Raw genomic sequence first — 20,778 nt, forward strand, 5'->3', positions numbered from 1 at the left:
CTCCCTCCATTCACCAATCCATCCGCCCACCAATCCATCCATCCATCGACCCATCCATCTATCCATCATCCCCTCATCCATCCATCTATCCATCCATCCATCCATCCATCTGCCCACCCATCCGTCTGCCCACCACTCCATCCATCTATCCATCCGTCCACCACTCCATCCATCCATCCATTCCTCTGTTCACCAATCCATCTGCCCACCAATCCATCCATCCATCCATCTTTCCGTCCGTCCATCCATCCATCCATCCATCTATCCATCCCTCTGTTCACCAAGTCATCCTCCCACCAATCCATCCATCCATCCATCCATCCATCCATCCATCCATCCATCCGTCTGTCCGTCCACCAATCCATCCATCCATCGCATCCATCCATCCATCCATCTCTCCACCCATCCATCCATCTACCCACCACTGCATCCATCAATCCATTCGTCCAGCAATGCATCTATCCATCCATCCACCCACCAATCAATCCATCCATCCATCCATCCATCCATCTGCCCACCCATCCATCAATCTGCCCACCACTCCATCCATCCATCTCCCCACTACTCCATCCATCAATCCATCTGTCCCCCAATCCATCCATCTAACCATCCACCCACCCACCCATCCATCTGCCCACCACTCTATCCATTACCCACCAATCCATCCATCCATCCACCCATCCATCCATCCATCCATCTACCCATGCATCCACCCATCCATCCATCTGCCCACCACTCCATCCGTCTATACATCCATCCACCACTCATCCATCCATCCATCCGTCCACCAATCCATCCATCCATCCATCCATCCATCTCCCCACCACTCCATCCATCCATCCATCTGCCCACCAGTCCAGCCATCCATCTCCCAACCCATCCATTCATCTGCCCACCACTCCATCCATCAATCCATCTGCCCACCAATCCATCCATCCATCCACCCACCCACCCACCCATCCATCCATCCATCTGCCCACCACTCCATCCATCTGCCCACCAATCCATCCATCCATCCGCCCACCAATCCATTCATCCACCCATCCATCCGCCCACCACTTCATCCATCCGCCCACCAATCTATCCATCCATCCATGCATCCATCCATCTGTCCACCACTCCATCAATCTGCCCACCCATCCATCCATCCATCATCCATCCATCCATCCATCCATCCATCCATCCATCCGCTCACCCAGCCATCCTTCTACTCACTCACACACGTAGTGTCTGCTATGAACCGCATTTTCCCAGATGCTAAGAATCAGTGGCAAACAGGACATAGAGGGCACCATCAGTTACAAGGTTCGGCTCACATTTTCTTAGCTTTTCTCTAAATGAAAGCACCTTGCCACTGTCAGGTGTGGTCAGGAAAGAGGGAAGTGGGGGTGTGGAGAGGTGGCCCCCTGGGGGATGTAGGAGACCACATGGATGGGACCCAGGAAACCACAGGGACGTGGAGCTGCCCTATTTCAGCAGCTTCCAGTGACTCCACGCACTGAGTTGAGGACAAGGCAGAGGCCTGTGATCCCACAGACCAGCTGGTGACGGTGGGCAGGGGACTAAGAGCGGTATGCAGAGACCAGAGGCTCCTGACCTTGAGCCCTCCCAGCGTCCTTTAAACACACATGCAAAAATACACAGCGATAGCCCGAACCACCTTTTAAACTGATCTTGTCCTGAATGCAGATGAGCTCCCCATTCCCAGAGATGTGTAACTAGATGCTGGGCAGCCACCTGTCAGAGAGGAAGCTGTAGAGAGGCCGCAGCTCTGGGCACACATTCTTGGCATTCCCTGCCAACATCAACACTCAGGGCGTCTGGGCAGCTGCTTCCCCATTATAGATACAGACACAGCGAGCATGCACCACTACCCCTCCCCAGCCACTGGCTGGCTGCAAGCCCGCTCCCTTCTCCCCACTGCCCCAGGATGGTCCTGGCCCTGGTGGGTCACTTGGAGGGCACCTTGCCTGGAGACGGGGGTGGGGGGCTTGGCAGGAGCTCTGGGAGCTGGAAGGACCGAGCGGCCACTGGCTCCATGGACGGAGGGCCGCGGGCAGGCCCCCTCCTCCAGGGGAGCCCTTCTGCTAGCCCGTGCTTGGGGTGGGGAGGCCAATCACACTGCGTGCTCCAGCTGAGGGACTCCGGACAAGTTACACCACTTGTGTGAACCCCAGTTGGTCTTCTGTACAATGGGGGTGCTGATGGTAGTGACCTTGCTGGGGTTTGATGGGCAACACAGGGCCCCTGATACCTAGTAAGTGCTCAGTGAAAGGTGGAAATGGCGTCTCTATGACCCTGACCCTGAGCCTGGGCCTGGTGGAGCTGGCGTGGCAGGAGGTTAGGGGACCCTAGAGAAGCCCCCGGCTGATTCCCCACCGTACTGCCCAGGCCTTGGGGTTTCCATCTGCCTCCACTAGCTCATAACCATCTTTGCGGAGGGCACTCCTGTGAGCTCATTTTAAAGGGGAGGAGCCTGTCACCTGACCAAGGTCACCTGCTAGGAATGGTGGAACTGAGGCTCCAAGTCAGGAACACCAGTTGTGACTCCACAACCAGATCCCAGCCTCCCAGCGCCGTGTCTGTGCCAGGAAGTGGGCTGACAGTTTGCCACCTTCCTGGCATATCTTAACCAAGGTCTCCTAGAAGTCACGCCTACAGCCAGGGGTCTTCAAACGGTGGGTCCCAGGAGGTGGGGGAGGCGGCCCTGAAGGCCCTCACTTCTCTCCCCCATCTTCCCAATCAGGACGGCTCCATCTGTACTTTCTTTTTCCTTTGAAAAAAGCCTTGGCCTTTGAAGTGAGATATCAATGGGGAACATGGCTCCGCTGTTACAAAGGCAGAGAAAACACTGGGGAAATAATCCCAATGGAATCAACCTGTCGTTAGCCCTGAAATAAACGCTGCTGTGTGTGGTTCAGAGCCCCCAGCCGGTCTCCTGGAGTTTGAGGAGAAGGAGGGGTTCGGGGAGTCTTCCTCCTTACCCACTGGGCCAGACGAACCAGCAGGCCCCGGGAGGTGGAGACCACGGGAGGTGCCAGAGTTTGGCTGCGTGGCTTGTCTGGGACCCGAGTGAGAACAGGCCGGAGTGGCCAGTCCAGTCCTTTGCTTTCTCTAGCCATGCTGGGCATGTGTTGAGCCCTTACCAGGGGCCACACATGTCACTCTATGCTAAGCCCTTGATCGACTTCCTCTCGCTGAACCCTAACAATCCCCAGGTAGGAGGTACGATGTGTTCTCCAATTTAGAAGAGACTTAGGTGACCAGCCCAGAGTCTTAAAGTGGGAGTGGTAGAGGCCAGGTTCAAATCCAAGCTCCCAAGCCGCAGGACCGCACAGCACTGTGGGTTTAGGTGCCGGGCTTGCTCAGCTGGGTGCTGATCTCTGACCACGAGGTGGCGACAGAGTCACAGGAACAGCGTTCCCGAGACTTGAGTCCTCAGCCTGAGACCACAGAGTCAGACCCTGTGGCACCCCCTCTCCTGGACCAGGATGCCATGGTCTCTGTCTGTCTCTGTCTGTCTGTCTCTCTCTCTCTCTCTCACCAGGTGTTGGTGAGAGCCTGACGTGGGTCTGAATCCCAGCTCTGCCCACTTCCTGGCTTGCGATGCCTTAGGGCCAAGGACTTCACCTGAGCGTCCAGCTTCTCATCCCTTTAGGAGGGATGGAGCTTGCCTGGGCTCGCGGGGAGGGCCAAAGGAGACAAAGGCCTGGGCGAAGGGCGGGACTGCGGTGACGAAGACGGGGAGCATGGCCAGCATTACACACTGAGGCACTTCCTGGGGAAACCCTGAATTTCCCGCTTCTCGTGAGAATCTGCGTTCCCGCACAGCAGCGTCTGCCGGGGCTGCGGGTGGCTGTCCCCGAGGACCAGGCCTGTCCCTTCCAGAACGGCACAGTCCCCACCACGCCCTGATGGAGTCCAGGCCAAGTCGGTCACCTTATTCAGCCCGTTGGCCTTACAGGTAGGAAATAATGCCTCAAGCCCCCCCCTGACAAGTCTGGGGGCTGAGGATTAGTGCCATGGGTCCCCATCCTGGGGCAGGGAGGGGCTCGGGTGGGCTTCTCTGTGTGTTTGCCCTGGGGCCGGGCATAGGACTTCGAGGTACCCTGTGACTACAGCCGGTCAGAGGACATGGTCAGGCACCGCACAGAGGAGGCCCTGGAGTCTGACAATGACCTAGCATGTCTGTGAGTTCACAGATATTCCCCGAGACGGCGCGACGTTTAAGAAGCGAGCAGAGTTACAGCTGTTGTGGAGGAGTGGGTTCAGCACTAGCTGGTGTTCCCGTCTGGAAGAAGCAGGGGGACTGTCGGAAGGACTGAAGTCTAGGAACATGTGTCCTTCGGAACAGTTTGAAAGTCACTTCAGGAGTCCCTCAGAGCTCTGGAATGTCTTCCCCCTGAGCTGCATGCTAATTTCCTCCTGTTTTCTTTCTTAAACTAATAAGAGATTAGGATGACATTTTGCAAAGGGCATCTCATTAAGCAGCCTTGTCCCCATTGGAGCACAGGACTCCTGCAGTAGCCAGCTGGCCATTTATCTTATGGTAATGAGGTGTCATCTCCCTGTGGGGTCTGTGGGGTCCGCCTTCCTCTTCTGCTGCTTCCTCCAGCACCCCCCCCCCCAGCCCCTGGGGAGGAAGAGTGTGGGCGGGGCAGGAAGAAGAGGCATCAGAGCCACCCTGGCACGGTCTCACGGGGCTCCTGTGGCGGCGGAGGCACCGTGGTCCTTACCTGTACACCGTGGTTGGCGGGGAGCTCAGGCTGTCGTAGACGAGGCGCACGTGGCCCTGGTACAGCTCCAGGGCCAGCGGGTCGTTGTCTCCCTTGTAGAGAAGGATGCCGTTGTCCTTGTCGGTGGCCACCTGGGGAGAGGGGTGTAGGTCAGGGCTCCCCTAAGGCTTGTGCCTGGACCCCAGCAAGTGCTGATTGAGCCATTCAGTTCCACGAACATTTACTGAGCACCCACCATGTTAGGCTCATTCATATCTACCTGCCTGCCCACCCGCCCGCCTGCCCGTCGGGAGCCCTGGGCTCTGATCTGGCTCTCCCACTGAGACACAGCATGACTGCCCCCAAGTCCCGTCCTTCTCAAGCCTCAGTCTCTCTGGATACAGCTGTGTAGAAAGAGCTGGCCCACGTCCCCCCAACGCGGAGCGTCCTTGCTGATCCTGCAGGGCGGGGGGGTACGACTGCGGTGACCTGGGGGGCCCCAGCTGTCCTCAGAGCAGTGGGAGCTGGGGGCGGGCGTGCAGGGACCCTGCCAGGGCTGGGGGGCGGGGCGCACCTGCAAGGAGATGTTGGCCTGGGGCCGGACCTTGGCGGAGGCCAGTTCCACGTAGGAGTCCTTGCCCACGAAGTTGACAGTGATGAGCTTCTCGCAGCGCGGGCCGGCAAAGCCGGGGGGGCAGCGGCAGGTGGGCTCCTGCTGCACCACGATGCACTGCGCCCCGTTCTGGCATTCGTGCTGGTCGCAGGGGCTGGTCTGCAGCAGGACCATGGGCGGGGGGTGCTCGCAGAAGAGCCCGCTGGGAGGGGGAGAGGAGACCGTTATGTGGCTCAAGAGCCACCAGAAGGAGGGATGAGATGGGAACAGGGGCAGGTCTCCTTCCTTCTCTGAGTCCCAGGCCCCTCGCTTTAAAAATAATGGGGTTGGACTCAAGGGCAGGCCCCCCAATTTCAGTGTCATCAGAATCCCCTAGGATGAAGTCGTTCAAAGTGGCCATCTTCATCCACCCACACATGAATGGGTGAAGAGAGCATGGTGTGTCCACACCACGTGTTGAAAAGGAGGAAGACCCTGGCACACGCTACAACACGGGTGTACATTGAGGACATCATAAGACATGACAGAAGCCAGTCACAAGAGACACATAGGACCCGGTTTCACTTATACGACATCCCTGGAGCGGCCAAGTTTGCAGAGACAGAAAGTTGAATGTTGGTTGCCAGGGGCGGGGCATAGGAGAGGAGGAGGAGCCAGTATTCACTGGGGCCAGAGTTTCAGTCTGCAGATGGCAGTGGTGGCCACACAACAGTGTGAACGTACTCCATGCCACTGAACAGTGCACTTAGAATGGTTGAGACGGTAAATGTTATGTTCTGTGTATTTCACCATTTACAGGTGTTACAAAAAGTGCGCTTCCCTGCCCCTCCACCCCACCTCCTAGTTCTAATGTACAGCCAGCCTCTGGTGCAGATGGGCTCAGCTGGGCTTCGGAACCGCCGGCCCTGAGAACGCCGGGTTCCCCCTAGGCTCACACTTTCAGGGTCCGTGAGCAAGGCTCCTGGGCATAGCTGGATTCATGCTGGCCAATGAGCACTGAGGTGAATGGATCTGTCTGGCCTCAGCCCCTCCAGTCAGCCCATAAACATCTGACACCTGGCCAGTGCCTCCCATCTCCCCTCTGTTTTCTGGGCTCACTGACTCCAATGACGGACCCTAAACCATCCCATTCACCTCCATTTTTTCTGCCACTGGGCACCATACTGTCTCTGTTCTGCAGCCTAGAAGGAAGCTTCCTGCTAGCGTGGCCATGTGGCCGCCCCAACCCTGCCAGCTGGGCTCAGAGATGCTGACATCTGCCGTTAGATGGAACTGTGCCCATGCTTGGCATGAGCTGGCCCTCAGGTCGCACTTGCATGCGGAGCTGGCCTGGGTAGCTTTTCTCCCCAGCTGCAACAGGGGGCGAACAGCATCCGCTCTGAGACCCGGAAGGAGGCCCCAAGAGACGTGTGGGGAATCAAGGGGCCACAGAGACCCAGGGCTGGGGCTGCCCAGCGTGGTGCGGTCTCCCCCAGTGCCCCCGACATTGGGCCTGGCTGGCTGCTTCCCGAGGGTCCCCCGCCGTACCTGAAGCCCTGGGGGCAAAGGCACGTGTAGCCGTTGACCGCGTCCACGCACTGGGCCCCGTGGCGGCACCTGTGGGCCCCACAGTCGTCATTGTCCACCTCACAGAGCTTCCCGCTGTAGCCGGGGAGACACTCGCACCTGGAACACAGACGAGCGGGCTGACCCAGTGCCTGGCACCTTCAGTGGCCCCGCGGCCCCTCCCCTCCCGGGCTCCACTAAGCCAGGCCCACGGACACTGTCACTGGCCGTGCACAGCTTCTGGTCCCTGCGAGCCCCCCCCATCTTGTTTTCAGGGGCCCAGTTGGGGAACACAGGCTGGGCTCACAGGGCTGGGCTGGGCTCTGCCCCTTCCTACAGGGAGCTGACATCGTGCAGTCCTCGCGTGAGGCCGAGGCCACCTAGTGTGATCACAGGTCACAGAGCGCCCCTTGCAGGGCTCCCGCACCTGGGCGGGCTGGTTCCTCTGTGAGCGGGGCGGGGCAGGACCCCGGCATCTGTGTGGGGGGGTCCTCCGTTACGGGGCGGGGCTCCGACAGTGACAGTGACAGCGCCCGCCCACCCGGCAGCACAGCGCATTCACACTTCCCGCCAGACCCCGCCCTCCTCGGCTCTGCTGCCCTTTCCTCCTCTTCACAGGTGATGGACGGCAAACGACTTTACCCCTTAAAGTTGTTTAGAAAATTAAGTAACATGCTCTGTGCAGGGCACTCGATAGACACCAGTAGGTGATGCGACCAGGAAGGGGGCGGGGACGTGCGGCTTGCACTGCTCTTATCTTCCTATTGTCTGCTTTCCCCAGGGATTCGGCTGGGATGAGGAGGGCAGGTCACCTGGGTGAGAGGATGGGCACTACCGCCCCAGCCCAGGCCCCGCCCACTGACCCCTCCCTCCCAGAGGGGCAACACCACGGCCCCCAGCCCTGCTGGCCCCGGTAAACAACGTGAGCTGCTGGAGTGTGGGCCCTGGTCATGCACCTCTGGGCTCCTCATCTGGGCGGACCCTGCTGCCTTCCCTGTGAGAACAGGCCGGGGGCACACTCCTCCCGGGGGCACATTCCTCCCGAGGGCTCTGGCACACCTGCAGGGCCTGGAGCCTGCCCACCTCTGGGCACACCAGCTGGATTGTCTTGGGCACAGTAAGAATCCCAACCACAGCCCACCCAGGTGAGAGCAGGAAGGTGGCCCCGGAGGCCGTGAGGAGTGGAGAGCAAGACCTTTAAGACTAGGTAGGGACAAAGGGGCCTCACCCGGCAAGCGTCAGGGCTGAGGGGTGGCCCTCCCTCCCCTCCCTGCTCCTCCCCTTCCGGAGTGGACCGCTGTGGCCGAGTCACAGGTGGTGTGGGCTGTGGGTTCATGGCTAGGTAAGGCAGCAGGGGATGGCATGTCCAGGAAGGGGACAAGTTTGAGAGTCAGAGGATTTACTGGCCTATATCCCAAATCTGTGCAAACTGCTGAAATCTGACCTGTTCACCTTTCCTCATGTGACTTGAGGAGCTGAAGTATGGGACTCACTGCTGCACCAGGAGGTGCAGACGTTCACACCATGCCTCACCCCCCCCCCCCCCCCCCCCCCCCCGTCTTTTAAAGAAGCAGACCAGGAGAGCCCTTGTGAGGCACGTGCTCAGTGCCCCGTGGCCCAGACTACTGCTGGCACTCAGCCTAGCCCCGCCAGGCCTCTGTGTCTGGGCCTCCTGAGTTCTAACCCGGGGCTGCGGAGCAGCTCAAGCTGCAGGGCCTTCTCCAGGGCAACGACAGCTGCGCCAGGCTCACAGGGTGACACCCAGCCCTTTAAGTGTGGAGTTCAAGGCTACTGATGAGGTCTTCACGAGGAAGCGGGGAAGCTACGCTCACTCCAGTCCAGGCAGGGAGGGCCTGCAGACAAGTGTGTTTACACCCTTCTCTCCAATGCTGCCGCCCCCGGCACACTCGTGCTTCAGATGAACACACGGGAACACCAGGTTTCTCGTTAAAGTGCCCCTTCTGATTCATGGGGGCCTGGGAACCGGCATTCCAAACAAGCTCTCGTGGGATGCTCGTGCTGCTAGTTCACAGGCATCACTTCCAAAGGCAAGAATCTACACCACATTTCTCTGTCCAGTATTCTATAACCTGCATCCTTCATCATTCTCAAATGCCGTTATCTTCCTTCTGAAGTTCAGCTTATGCAATCCTGAGATGTATTTGACCTCCTGATTCTGGACAAGGGGGAGTGACCAGGTGGCGGCCTCAGGCCCGAGAGCTGGGCAGACTCTGAGCCCCCCAGACAGGAGCTCTGTCCTCCGAGCCCACCGCCTGAAAGGCAGGCCAGGGCTCCCTTATGGACGCGTCAGCACAGGCCCGGGGCTGCAGATGCACGCCCTCATCTCTGGGGGGCTCTGCAGGGTCCCGTCAAGGGTCTGCCGGGGCTCATCTGGGATCCCCTGCTGCTCCCCAAACCCGGGCTGTTGGTGCTAGAGGTCCCCCACCCCCAGTGTTGGACAGAACCTTCTGGGGCCTGGGGGGAGGCAGCTGGCTGGCCTCAGGGTTCTGGGATGGATGTCCCTACCCATGTCACAAAATCCCAGGATGTCCTCTAGAGAAAAAGGCAGGTACTTCCATGAAGGAGGGTGGAGGGAGGGGGTGGGGATAGAGCCCAGGGTGCTCTCCCGGGGGTACCCTTTGAGTCCCAGCTCCAGAAAGGGTGCCTTCCCCTGAGTCGCCTCTCTGCCACCCTGAGACTTGCTCACTGTGTCCCCAGCTCCCGCGGGCCCTCTGCTGGCCGCAGAGACGGCTCCCCCAGTGGCCTGGCCACCCGGCTGAGTCAGAGCACACTCCCCTCTCCCCGACCCCCAGCACACACAGGTGCACGAGCTGGCAGACCACCTGCAGCCCCAGAGGGCAGAGCGCTGTGACGCTGCATGCAGGAAAGGGGACCCGGGCCCCCTGTGAACGTTGCTTCCTCAGTGGGATTGCTCTACTACGCTCGCTCCAGAGGGAAGGTATGGTGAGGGTGAGGGAGAAGGAGAGGGAGACAGAGGGCGGGGTTGGGGGGTGGGGGGGAGAGGAGGAGAGCGCCCTAGAGCCTGCTTCAAACCCACACCCCTGGCAGTCTCCAGGACCCTGTGCTGGGGGCACAGAGTCAAGCCTTACCTGAACCCTTTGTCCAGAGAGATGCACTTGGCCTCGTGCTGACAGAGGTTCAGCCCCGGCAGGCAGTGGTTAATCACTTCGTCACACAGCTCACCTGCGGAGGGGCGGGCGGAGAACTCAGGCATCAGGAGGCCATGCCCAGCCGGAGCCCTGCATTTGCTCTCTGGGAGTGTCCTTTCTCTTGTGGCCCTGGCTTGGTGTCCCTATCAGTGATCCTGGGAAGGCCCCAGGGTCTCCTGTGGGCACAGTCCCAGCACCGGTATTGGCTGGACCACCTGAGAGTGTGTGGGTGGCCCAGGGCGGCAGGGGCGAGGTCAGGCGCAGGCGCACCTCTGAGCTTTGGGTTTCCTCAGATCGCACTGGTCAAGCCGGGTGGGGGGCGGAGGGACTCAGGGAGGAAAAGCAGCCGTGGGCGGTCTCTCAGAGGTGGGGGCGGGGTGGAGTGGGGAGGTTGCCTGGACCGCGGCCCCCAGGGGACAGGGCAGAGGCGGTCCTGAGGGGGCTGGGGCGTGAATGAGGGACTGACACAGCCCTGGAGTCTGTTTTCCCGTGTGTGGGAGGGGCTGTGCGTGGGAGGGGCCGTGCATGCCTGCCGCTGTCCTGTTTCCACTTTGACAGCCTTCAAGGCCACAAATGGCACTGTGCTCTCGGCCGCCTGCTCGTCCTCCTCTCCTGGGGAGACCCGGGGAAGTGGGCACGTGTCTGTGAGACCTGGCTCGTGTTCTAGGACAGACCAAACCACGACATCCCGTTCTCAGAAACAGAGCGCAGTGAGTCAGACGTGCCCGCGGCAATGCAGGCAGCACTCCGTGGGGGCAGGAAACCACCTCCAAGTGTCAGATCAGCCCCCTCCCGCTGCCCGTGCGCCCACCAGCAGTTCAGCTGAAAGCCCCCTCTTAGCTGCTGGGCTATGAGCTCTTCCAGCACTGAGCTGGTTCTTCTGAGCCAGTGATTCCACTCTGCAATGGTCCCGCTCATCGGGAGCAGAGGGGGCCCCAGCAGCCCCCTGTGGGCGCACGGCACCCCTCAGACGTCTTTGGATCCCTAGCAGCTACTTCAGTGCTCTGCCCACGGTAGGTGCATTAAGTGTTGTCTGTTGCTAATCTACTTGGCTACAGTTGCACTCTCGGGAGATGGAGGATGTCATGACGGAGGTGGACAGACCCTTGCTGGACTTCCCTGCACTTTCTCCCGGTGCAGAGCCTTCTCTGGGACCCCCGGGGGCCTAGGACTAGCTAGCCAGAGTAGGCGATTTCCTCAGTTGGCCTGGGCACTTCTACAGCCCAGAGAGCACGCTTGGTGGGGGAGGTATCTGGGTATGGGGCCGGAGGTCTGCATGAAGGCAGGGGGTCGTGAGGGGCAGTGGACCAAGAGCTTCCTTCCCTGCGGGCCTGGGGACTGCTTTTCCTCCCTTCCACACCTCCCCACATCCTTCCACAGCCAGGCCGGGTTCCAGCAGGCTGGCCTGGGCACAGGGCCCAGGGGGCTACGATGCCCTAAGTTCAGATTTGCCTTAGGCTAGTGTTCCCTAATGTCTGCCTGGTGATGGGGTTTTGGGACAGGGAAGCAGGGAGGCATGGAGAACAAGTTTGGGAACCGCTGGGCTAAACAACACGGAATGGCTTTCTTCCAAGCAGGACTCCTCTGGACCTCTAACCTGCTAACCCGCACCAGCTCCCAGAGGAGCGCTGTTACTAACGCAGCGTGTCCCAAACCGTTCTTTTGTTGTTGTTGTTGTTGTTTTTGCTCACAGAGGCTTTTTTTTTGAGGGGGGGAAGAATTCGTGGAATTTATCAACACCCCCCCCCCCCAGTTTGCGATGGGCCACTTTAGGCTGACCCTATAACTAAGTAGGCTGCGTTTTGTTTCACAAGTAATGGTACCTTTACCTGTCCTCGCGAGGGGCGGTTAATATAGGAAATAAAGGTGGAGGGCTGGGGCTGGGGCTGGGGGAGGGACTGCCCTGAGGAGTGACCTCCTGGGGGAGCCTCACTTATTCCCCACTGGGGTAGCTTCCTCCTCTGTGACCCCCACCCCGGCTTACAGGTGTCACGGTCTCATTCCACCATCCACGTCTCTCTCTCTCTACTTGATGGTAGAAGGAAGTCTGTCTTGCTCATTTTTCCATCCCCAGCTCCCAGCTGAGTGTCTGGAAAATGCAGATTCCCAGAGGAGGCTGACTAGAGCCGAACAAAGCACAAACACGATGCGGGGGCCTCTCTGCCAGCCTCACACGCCACTGGGTCTCCCGGCTGGCAGAGGAGGGATGGCCACCATCTCAGTGAACAGCAGCCTGTTCCACAGTAGGGAGGAGCTAGTGGTCTGAGGGGTTGGAGGGGGCAGGGTGGGCGAAGAGGGCCTTCGGGAAGCCCCTCACTGGGTTGTAGGGATTCGAGCCTCTGTCTATGGGGGGCAGGGAGTCTCTGGAAAGAAGCTAAGAAAACGGCGTTCTTCAGTGCCTTGCACCCCCACCTTGCCACCCGCACTCCGCCCCACTCGGGCGTCAGGTCCCCACCTGTGTAGTTCGGCGGGCAGACACACACGTAGTTGTTGATCCCGTCCACACAGGTGGCGTTGTTCTCGCAGTCATTGTCCTCACAGTCATCCGGGTTGATCTCACAGCGCTGCCCCTCAAAGCCCAGTGGGCAGGAGCAGCTTTGGGGGGGGTGTGGGGGAGGGAGGAGGAGAGCCAGGGGTCAGGGAGGGGGGCAGGCAGAGGAGAGGGTTGGGGGGCATAATTAGTCAGGTTTCTCTCTGGATAGATGCCCGAGGCAGCACTTTGGACGCATGAGGTCCTGGGGTCCTAAGCAGGAAGACCCCCCAGGAGTTTAAGAGGCCATTTCATCTGGCCCCCTGTCTCTGGGCCATGTTTGATCTCCCCCCTGGCCCCAGACAGCTACCTCGTCCTAGGGGACAATTCCCACCAGCAATGCCTGCTTCACCCCTCCTCCAGCTGGGAGTGGCTTAAGTTCTCCAGCTGTCTTCTAGACCTCTCTTCCTTGGGCTCATCTGTGGACAGTCTCTTTTGCAGACAAAGAAACAATACAACAAACACTCCCCCCCCTTTGCGTTACTTTCTCCTGGAGAGGAGACTTTCTGTCTTTAGCAGGAGCAGGGTGTGGTGGCCAACATCCATCCGTTCACCAGGGACTGAATTCCATGTCAGGAGCAGGGTGTGGTGGCCAACATCCATCCGTTCACCAGGGAATGAATTCCATGTCTGCCACTTCCCGGCTATTTGACCTTGCGAAAATTACTTAAATTCTGTGTTTCAGTTTCCTCATCTGTTGACTGGACTAATATTATTTACCCTCAGGGTAGTTGTGGTGATAAAATGAGATGATAGAAGTGAAATGATTAGAAGGATACATAGCACACAGAAAGTACTTAGAATATCTTAGCTAGCTTTAGTTCTAGAGAAGAACCCAAATAAATAAAATTAGAAATGAAGAGAAATACTGTATGTCCTCAGGTATAAGATGCCCCCATGTATAAGATGCAGTTTAATTTTGGGGCCCGAAATTAGAAAAAATATGTATTACATAAAGTTATTGAATTAAAGTTTTATTCATAAAATTCATACAACTCCTCATCACTGTCAAACCTCCCATCCATTAGCTTGTCCTCCTCTGTATCTGATGACAAATCATTGTCTTCAACAATGAGCACAAAAACAAACGCAAAAAAGCAGGAAATGCAAGTAAAAAAACTACAACCACTGTATAAGACGCACCCAGTTTTTAGACCCCAAATTTTTCAGAAAAAAAGCGCATCTTATACATGGGAAAATACGGTAACATCTGATATCACAGAAATACAGAGGAATAAAAGAAACTAATACAAACAATATGCCAACAAATTGGACAATCTGAAAGAAATGGATAAATTCCTAGAAGCACACAATCTTCTAAAACTGAATCAAGAAGAAACTGAAAATTTGAACAGACTGATTACAATTAATGAAATAGAAGTAGTAACCAAAAAACTCCCAACAAATGAAAGTCCTGGACTGGATGGCTACACAGGTGAATTTTTGCCAAACATTTAATGAAAAACTAACACTTATCCTTCTCAAAGTATTCCAAAAAAATTCAAGAGGAGGGAAGACTTCCAGGCTCATATTACAAGGCCACCATTATCCTAATTCCACAACCAAATAAAGACACTACAAAGAAAGAAAATTATAGGTCAATATCTCAGATGAACGTAGATACAAAAAAAAAAAATCCTCAACAGAATATAAACAAATCAAATTCAGCAATATATTAAAAAGATCATACCCAATTATCAAGTGGGATTTATTCTGAGGATGCAAGATTGGTACAGTATCTGCAAATTAATTAATGAGATATACCACATAAACAAAATGAAGTATAAAAATCATATGATCATATCAACAGATCCAGAAAATCATTTGATAAAATCCAGCATCCATTTCTGATAAAAATTCTCAGCAAAGCAGGAATACAGGGAAACATACCTCAATACAATAAAGGCCACTCATACACGACAAACCCACAGCCAACATCATACGCAATGGGAAAAAGTTAAGTGTTTCCCTAAAGATCAGGAACAAGACACGGGTGTCCACTTTCACCACTCTTACTTCACATAGTACTGGAAGTCCTGGCCACAGCAACCAGACAAGAAGAGGAAATAAAAGAATCCAAACTGGATAGAAAGAAGTAAAATGGTCATTATTTGCAGATGACACTATTCTGTATATAAAGAATCCTAAAGATTCCACCAAAAACCTACTAGAACTTATAAATAAATTCACTAAAGTAGCAGGATACAAAATAAATATCCAGAAATTGGTTGCATTTTTATATACCAATAATGAACTATCAGAAAGGGAAATTAAAAAATAATCTGCCCTGGCTGGTTAGCTCAGTGGTAGACCATTGGCCTGGAGTGTAGATGTCCCGGGTTCGATTCCTGGCCAAGGCACACAGAAGAAGTGCCCATCTGCTTCTCCACCCCTTCCCCTCTCCTTCCTCTCTGTCTTTCTCTTCCTCTCCCACAGCCAAGGCTCCATTGGAGCAAAGTTGGCCCGGGCACTGAGGATGGCTCTATAGCCTCTGCCTCAGGCGCTAGAATGGCTCTGGTTGCAACAGAGCAATGCCCCAGATGGGCAGAGCATCGCCCCCTGGTGGGCATGCCGGGTGGATCCTGGTCAAGCGCATGAGGGAGTTGGTCTTTGTCTCCCTACTTCTTACTTCAGAAAAAATACAAAAAAATAAAAATAAAAATCCCATTTATAATTGCATTAAGGGTGATGTTAGAGCAATGGCAGAGTGAGAGATACCCTTGATCTGTCTGTCCCTTTGAAATGTCAACAATTTGAACAGCAATAACTCAGTGAAGGAGCCCTATCTGGTCTTGCAAACTTGCAAGAAAGATCTGGGCATTGAAACAGCTAAAGGTTGGCAGGCAGTGATGGGGGAGGGGCAAAAAAAGATAAGGACACAGCCCCGCCACCCAACACTTGGGCAGAGCTCCAGAGAAGGGAGAAACCCAGTGTTTGTGGGTTTTCTTCTGCCCGGAGGGGAGAGATGGAAGGGGTGACACTTTGAGAAGTGCTAAACCACAGCAGCAACTGAGTATGGGGACAGGGCAGAAGATGAAACCCTGAGACACTGCTGCTGTTCCCAAAGTCTGCCCACAGCCCACACTTGGGACAGAGAAAGAAAAATACAAAGTGCTATGGGCCCCCCAACTTCCCAGCTCCCAGCTCCCTCCCTGTGCAGGGTAGTATAATGTAGAACTAACTCTGCAAAACCCCTGTTTCCCCTGAAGAATAGGGGTACTCTCTGTCTGGTCCCTGGTCTGTCAGGATACAGGGAAAAACACACAGAGGCCAGAGATTGCCACTGTTTCGAGGAAGAACAAGAAGATGATCAAGTCCTCACAGCCCATTCCACCCCCATCATCCAGCCTGCAGCGTCACAACAGGGGTCAACCAGGGAATTTCAGAGTTAAAACCTATAATCCAGCGCCACCTACTAGACAATAGAAAAATCTCTTGAAACTAGTTACTAAGAAAGTGCCACTCTCAAATGCCTACTAGACCCTGAAAAAGTCCACTGAGTACCATGACTAACCAAGAAAGAGACGCAGTTCAGAAAGAAAATGGAAGATCTCCAGAAAGCAATGGAAACTTAGGAGTTAAACGACAGAGAATTCAAAATTGAAGTTCTGAAAATAATGAGATGAGAGAAAACACAGATAGGCAATTTGATGCATTCAGAAAACAAATTAATGAACAAAACAAATACTTCATCAAGGAGATTGAAATTTTAAAAAAGAAACAAACAAATTCTGGAGATGAAGAACTCAATATGTAATTTGAAAAATGAACCAACAAGTTTAGCAAATAGAACTGGCCAGATAGAGGAAAACATCAGCGACCTCGAAAGACAGGCATCTAGAGATGACAAAGAGGAAAGAGAGCGAGAGACTTAAGAATTAAAAAAATGACGGTGCTCTATAAGAACTGTCTGACCTTATCAGAAAGAGCAATGTAAGAATAATGAGTATACCAGGAGAAGAGAGGGCGGAGGGAATGGAGAGCCTATTCCAACAAATAATTGATGAGAATTTCCCAAGCAAATGGAAAGAATTAGATTCTTGAACCCAAGAAGCAAACAGAACACCTGGTTACCTCAACCCAAAGAGACCTTCTCCATGGCACATTGTATTAAAACTGACAAAAATCAATGACAAAGAGAGAATTCTTAAGGCAGCTAGGGAAAAGAAGAAAATAACATACAAAAGAGAGCCCATTAGGTTATCATCAAACTTCTCAGTAGAAACTCTACAAGCCAGAAGAGAGCGGACCCAAACATTCAACATACTGAAAAAGAGGAAATACCAACCCAGAATAGTAGATATATCCATCAAAGTTATCATTTAAAATATGAAGGAGAAATAAAAAAAAAACCTTTCCAGATAGACAAAAGCTGAGGAAATTTATCACCAGAAAACGTCCACTTCGGGAAATACTCAAGGAAGTTATTCTACCGGATACAAAGAACAAAACCACAAGTAAAAGCTCCAACAAGCTTACAATATAAAAAAGAATAACCCGTGGCAACAAAGACAAAAGGGGGAGGGGATGAAAGTCTGAATCAGCAAAAGAAGGTGGAGGGCAGGAGCATTCATAAAATAAAAGACTATTGTATATATAAAACCTTTTTCTTAATAATCTAATGGTCAACATCCATGACAAAATCAAAACTGAAATACATAGCTTAAAAAAAGAGAGAAAACAGAGTAAAGAAGTCTCTGGAATACCGCCAAACAAAAACAACGGACAGAAACACAAGGGAAAAGAACCAAAGGAGACACAGAGCTGCCAGAAAACAAAAGATGAAATGGCTACAGGAAATCCTCATGCATTGATATAAACCCTAAATGAAAATGGACTTAACTCATCAGTAAAGAGTCACAGAGTAGTATATTGGATCAAAAAACAAAACCCAGAACTCTATGCTACCTCCAGGAGACACATCTAAGCTGCAAGGACAAAAGTAGACTCAAAGTGAAAGGTTGGAAAATGATTCTTCAAGTGAATAATATCCAAAGAAAAGCAGGTGTGGTCATACTTATATCTGACAATACTATTTCAAGATAAGAAAGATAACAAGAGACAGAGATGGACATTTCATAGTGATAAGAGGGACACTACACCAAGAAGACATAACATTTCTTTTTTTTTTTTTTTTGTATTTTTCTGAAGCTGGAAACGGGGAGAGACAGTCAGACAGACTCCTGCATGCGCCCGACCGGGATCCACCCGGCACGCCCACCAGGGGCAACGCTCTGCCCACCAGGGGGCGATGCTCTGCCCCTCCGGGGCGTCGCTCTGTTGCAACCAGAGCCAGTCTAGCGCCTGGGGCAGAGGCCAAGGAGCCATCCCCAGCGCCCGGGCCATCTTTGCTCCAATGGAGACCTGGCTGCGGGAGGGGAAGAGAGAGACAGAGAGGAAGGAGGGGGGGGTGGAGAAGCAAATGGGCGCTTCTCCTATGTGCCCTGGCCGGGAATCGAACCCGGGTCCCCCGCACGCCAGGCCGACGCTCTACCGCTGAGCCAACCGGCCAGGGTGAAGACATAACATTTCTTAATATATATGCACTGAGTCAGGGAACACCAAAATATATAAAATAACTACTAATAGACTAAAAGGAGAAGCAGACAAAAACATTATCATCACTGGGGACTCAAGACTCTATTGACAGCTCTAGCTAGATCATCCAAACAGAGAATCAATAAATATTGGCCTTAAATGACACACTAAATGGACATGATTGACAGTTACAGCACCCTTTATCCCAGGACATCAGATTATACATTCTTCTTTAGTTCACATGGAACATTCTCAAGGACAGACCATTTGTTGGGTCACAGAACTAGCCTCAGCAAATTCAAGAAGATTTAAATTATACCCAGTATATTCTCTGACCACAGTGCTCTGAGATTAGAATTCAACTGCAAAAAGTAAAGAAACCCACAAAAATGTGGAAATTAAACAACATACATATAAAAAGTGACTGGGTAAAAAAAAAATAAAAGCAGAGATCAAAAGATATATAAGGACGAACAAGAATGACAACACAGCCTGATCAGGCGGTGGTGCAGTGGATAGAGCGTTGGACTGGGATGCGGAGGACCCAGGTTCAAGACCCCGAGGTCGCCAGCTTGAGCGCGGGCTCATCTGGTTTGAGCAAAGCTCATTAGCTTGGACCCAAGGTCGCTGGCTTGATCAAGGGGTTACTCAGTTTGCTGAAGGCCCGCAGTCATGGCACATATGAGAAAACAATCAATGAACAACTAAGGTGTCGCAACGAAAAACTAATGATTGATGCTTCTCATCTCTCTCCGTTCTTGTCTGTCTGTCCCTATCTAACCCTCTCTCTGACTCTCTCTGTCCCTCTAATAAAAAAAAAAAAAAAGAAACAAGAGAGATTCCAAGTAGACAACCTAACATCTTAAAGAATTAGAAAATGAAGAACAAACGCAACCCAAAGTCAACAGAAGAAAGGAAATAATAAAAATTAGAGCAGAAGTAAATGAAATAGAAAACAACAATGACAACAAAAAACTATAAAAAAATTAATACAATAAAGAGCTGGTTCTTTGAAAAGATCAATAAAATTGCCAAACCCCTGGCTAGGCTTACTAATGAAAAAAGAGGAAGGACTTATATAAACAAAATCCAAAATGAAAGAGGAAAACTTACCACAGACAACATTATATATACAAAGGATTCTATTAGAATAGTATGAAAGACTATAAGCCACCAAATTCAACAATTTAGAAGAAGTTCCTAGAACTACACAATCTTCCTAGACTGAGTCATGAGGAAGGGAAAACCTAAATAGACTGATAAATAGTGAGGAAATAGAAACAACTAGCAAAAACCTTTCAAAAAATAAAAATCCAGGACCAGGTGGCTACACTAGTGAATTCTACCAAACATTTAAAGATTTGGTACCTATGCTTCTCAAAGTCTTCCAAAAAAATTAAAGAAGAGGTAATACTTCCTAACACATTTTATGAGGTCAACATAACCTTGATACTAAAACCTGGGAAGGACAACACAAAAAAAGAAAGCTACAGACCAATATCTTTAATGAATAAAGAAGTAAAAATCCTAAACAAAATCCTAGCAAATTGAATATAACAATGCATTAAAAAAATTACACATCATGATCAACTGGGATTTATTCCAGGAGCACAAGGATGGTTCAACATATGCAAATTGATCAATGTAATATACTATATTAACAAAACAAAGAAGAAAAATCATATGATCCTATTAATAGTTGCAGAAAAGGCATTTGATAAGATACACCATCCATTTACGTTTAAAACACTCAATAAAATAGGTATAGAAGGAAAATACCTTAACAGAATAAAGGCCATCTATGACCAATCCCCAGCCAATATCATAGTCAGTGGAGAAAAACTGAAAGCTTTTCCTCTAAATCAGGAACAAGACAGGAAGCTCACTCTTTCCACTTTTATTCAACATAGTTCTGGAAGTCTTAGCCAGAGCAATCAGGCAAGAAAAAGAAATAAAAAGGCATCCATATTGGGAAAGAAGAAGTAAAGGTATCACTCTTTGCAGATGACATGATTCTGTATATAGAAAACCCCAAATAATCCACTAAAAAAACTAATAGAGACAATAAAGTTGCAGGATACAAAATCAATATACAAATGTCTATTGCTTTCTTATACGCCAACAATGAAACCTCAGAAAATGTACTGGAATAAAAAAAGACAAATCCTTTTACAATTGCAACAGAATAAATGAAAATACTTAGGAATAAACTTAACAAGGGATGTGAAAAACATATACTGAAAGCTATAAAACATTATTAAAAAAACAGAAAAAGACAATGAAATGTAAAGATATTCATGTTGGAGAGTCAGGACAATCAACATAGTTAAAATGGCCATATTACCCAAAGCAATATACAGATTTAACACAATCCCCATTAAAACCCCAATGTCATTTTTTAAAGAAATAGAACAAAAATTCATCAGATTTGTATGGAACCACAGAAGACCCCAAATAGCCAAAGTAATACTGCAAAAAAATAACGAAGCTGGAGGTATCACACTACCGGACTTGAAATTATACTACAGCACCACAATAATCAAAACAGCATGGCGTTGACAGACATGCAGACCAATGGAACAGAACTGAGAGCCCAGAAATAAAACCACGTATACATGGTCAAACAATCTTTGACAAAAAGAGTCAAAAACACACAATGGAGGAAAG

At 51.9% G+C, this 20,778-nt stretch overlaps 1 protein-coding gene across 2 annotated transcripts in view; it reads right to left on the reverse strand.

Annotated features, from left to right (window-relative positions):
• Positions 1-20,778, reverse strand: part of SLIT3 (slit guidance ligand 3) — a 606,305-nt gene that overhangs the window by 18,495 nt on the left and 567,032 nt on the right. For both annotated transcript variants that reach the window (XM_066273226.1, XM_066273228.1), the window contains exons 28-32: positions 12,499-12,638; positions 9,984-10,077; positions 6,856-6,993; positions 5,290-5,530; positions 4,737-4,867 (exon numbers count right to left, since the gene is read on the reverse strand). In XM_066273226.1, the coding sequence (XP_066129323.1) occupies positions 4,737-4,867; positions 5,290-5,530; positions 6,856-6,993; positions 9,984-10,077; positions 12,499-12,638 (744 nt within the window). The remainder of the gene's footprint in view (positions 1-4,736; positions 4,868-5,289; positions 5,531-6,855; positions 6,994-9,983; positions 10,078-12,498; positions 12,639-20,778) is intronic.

The sequence above is a fragment of the Saccopteryx bilineata genome, chromosome 4 (genome assembly GCF_036850765.1).
Source record: "Saccopteryx bilineata isolate mSacBil1 chromosome 4, mSacBil1_pri_phased_curated, whole genome shotgun sequence".
In the NCBI taxonomy this organism is placed as follows: domain Eukaryota; kingdom Metazoa; phylum Chordata; class Mammalia; order Chiroptera; family Emballonuridae; genus Saccopteryx; species Saccopteryx bilineata.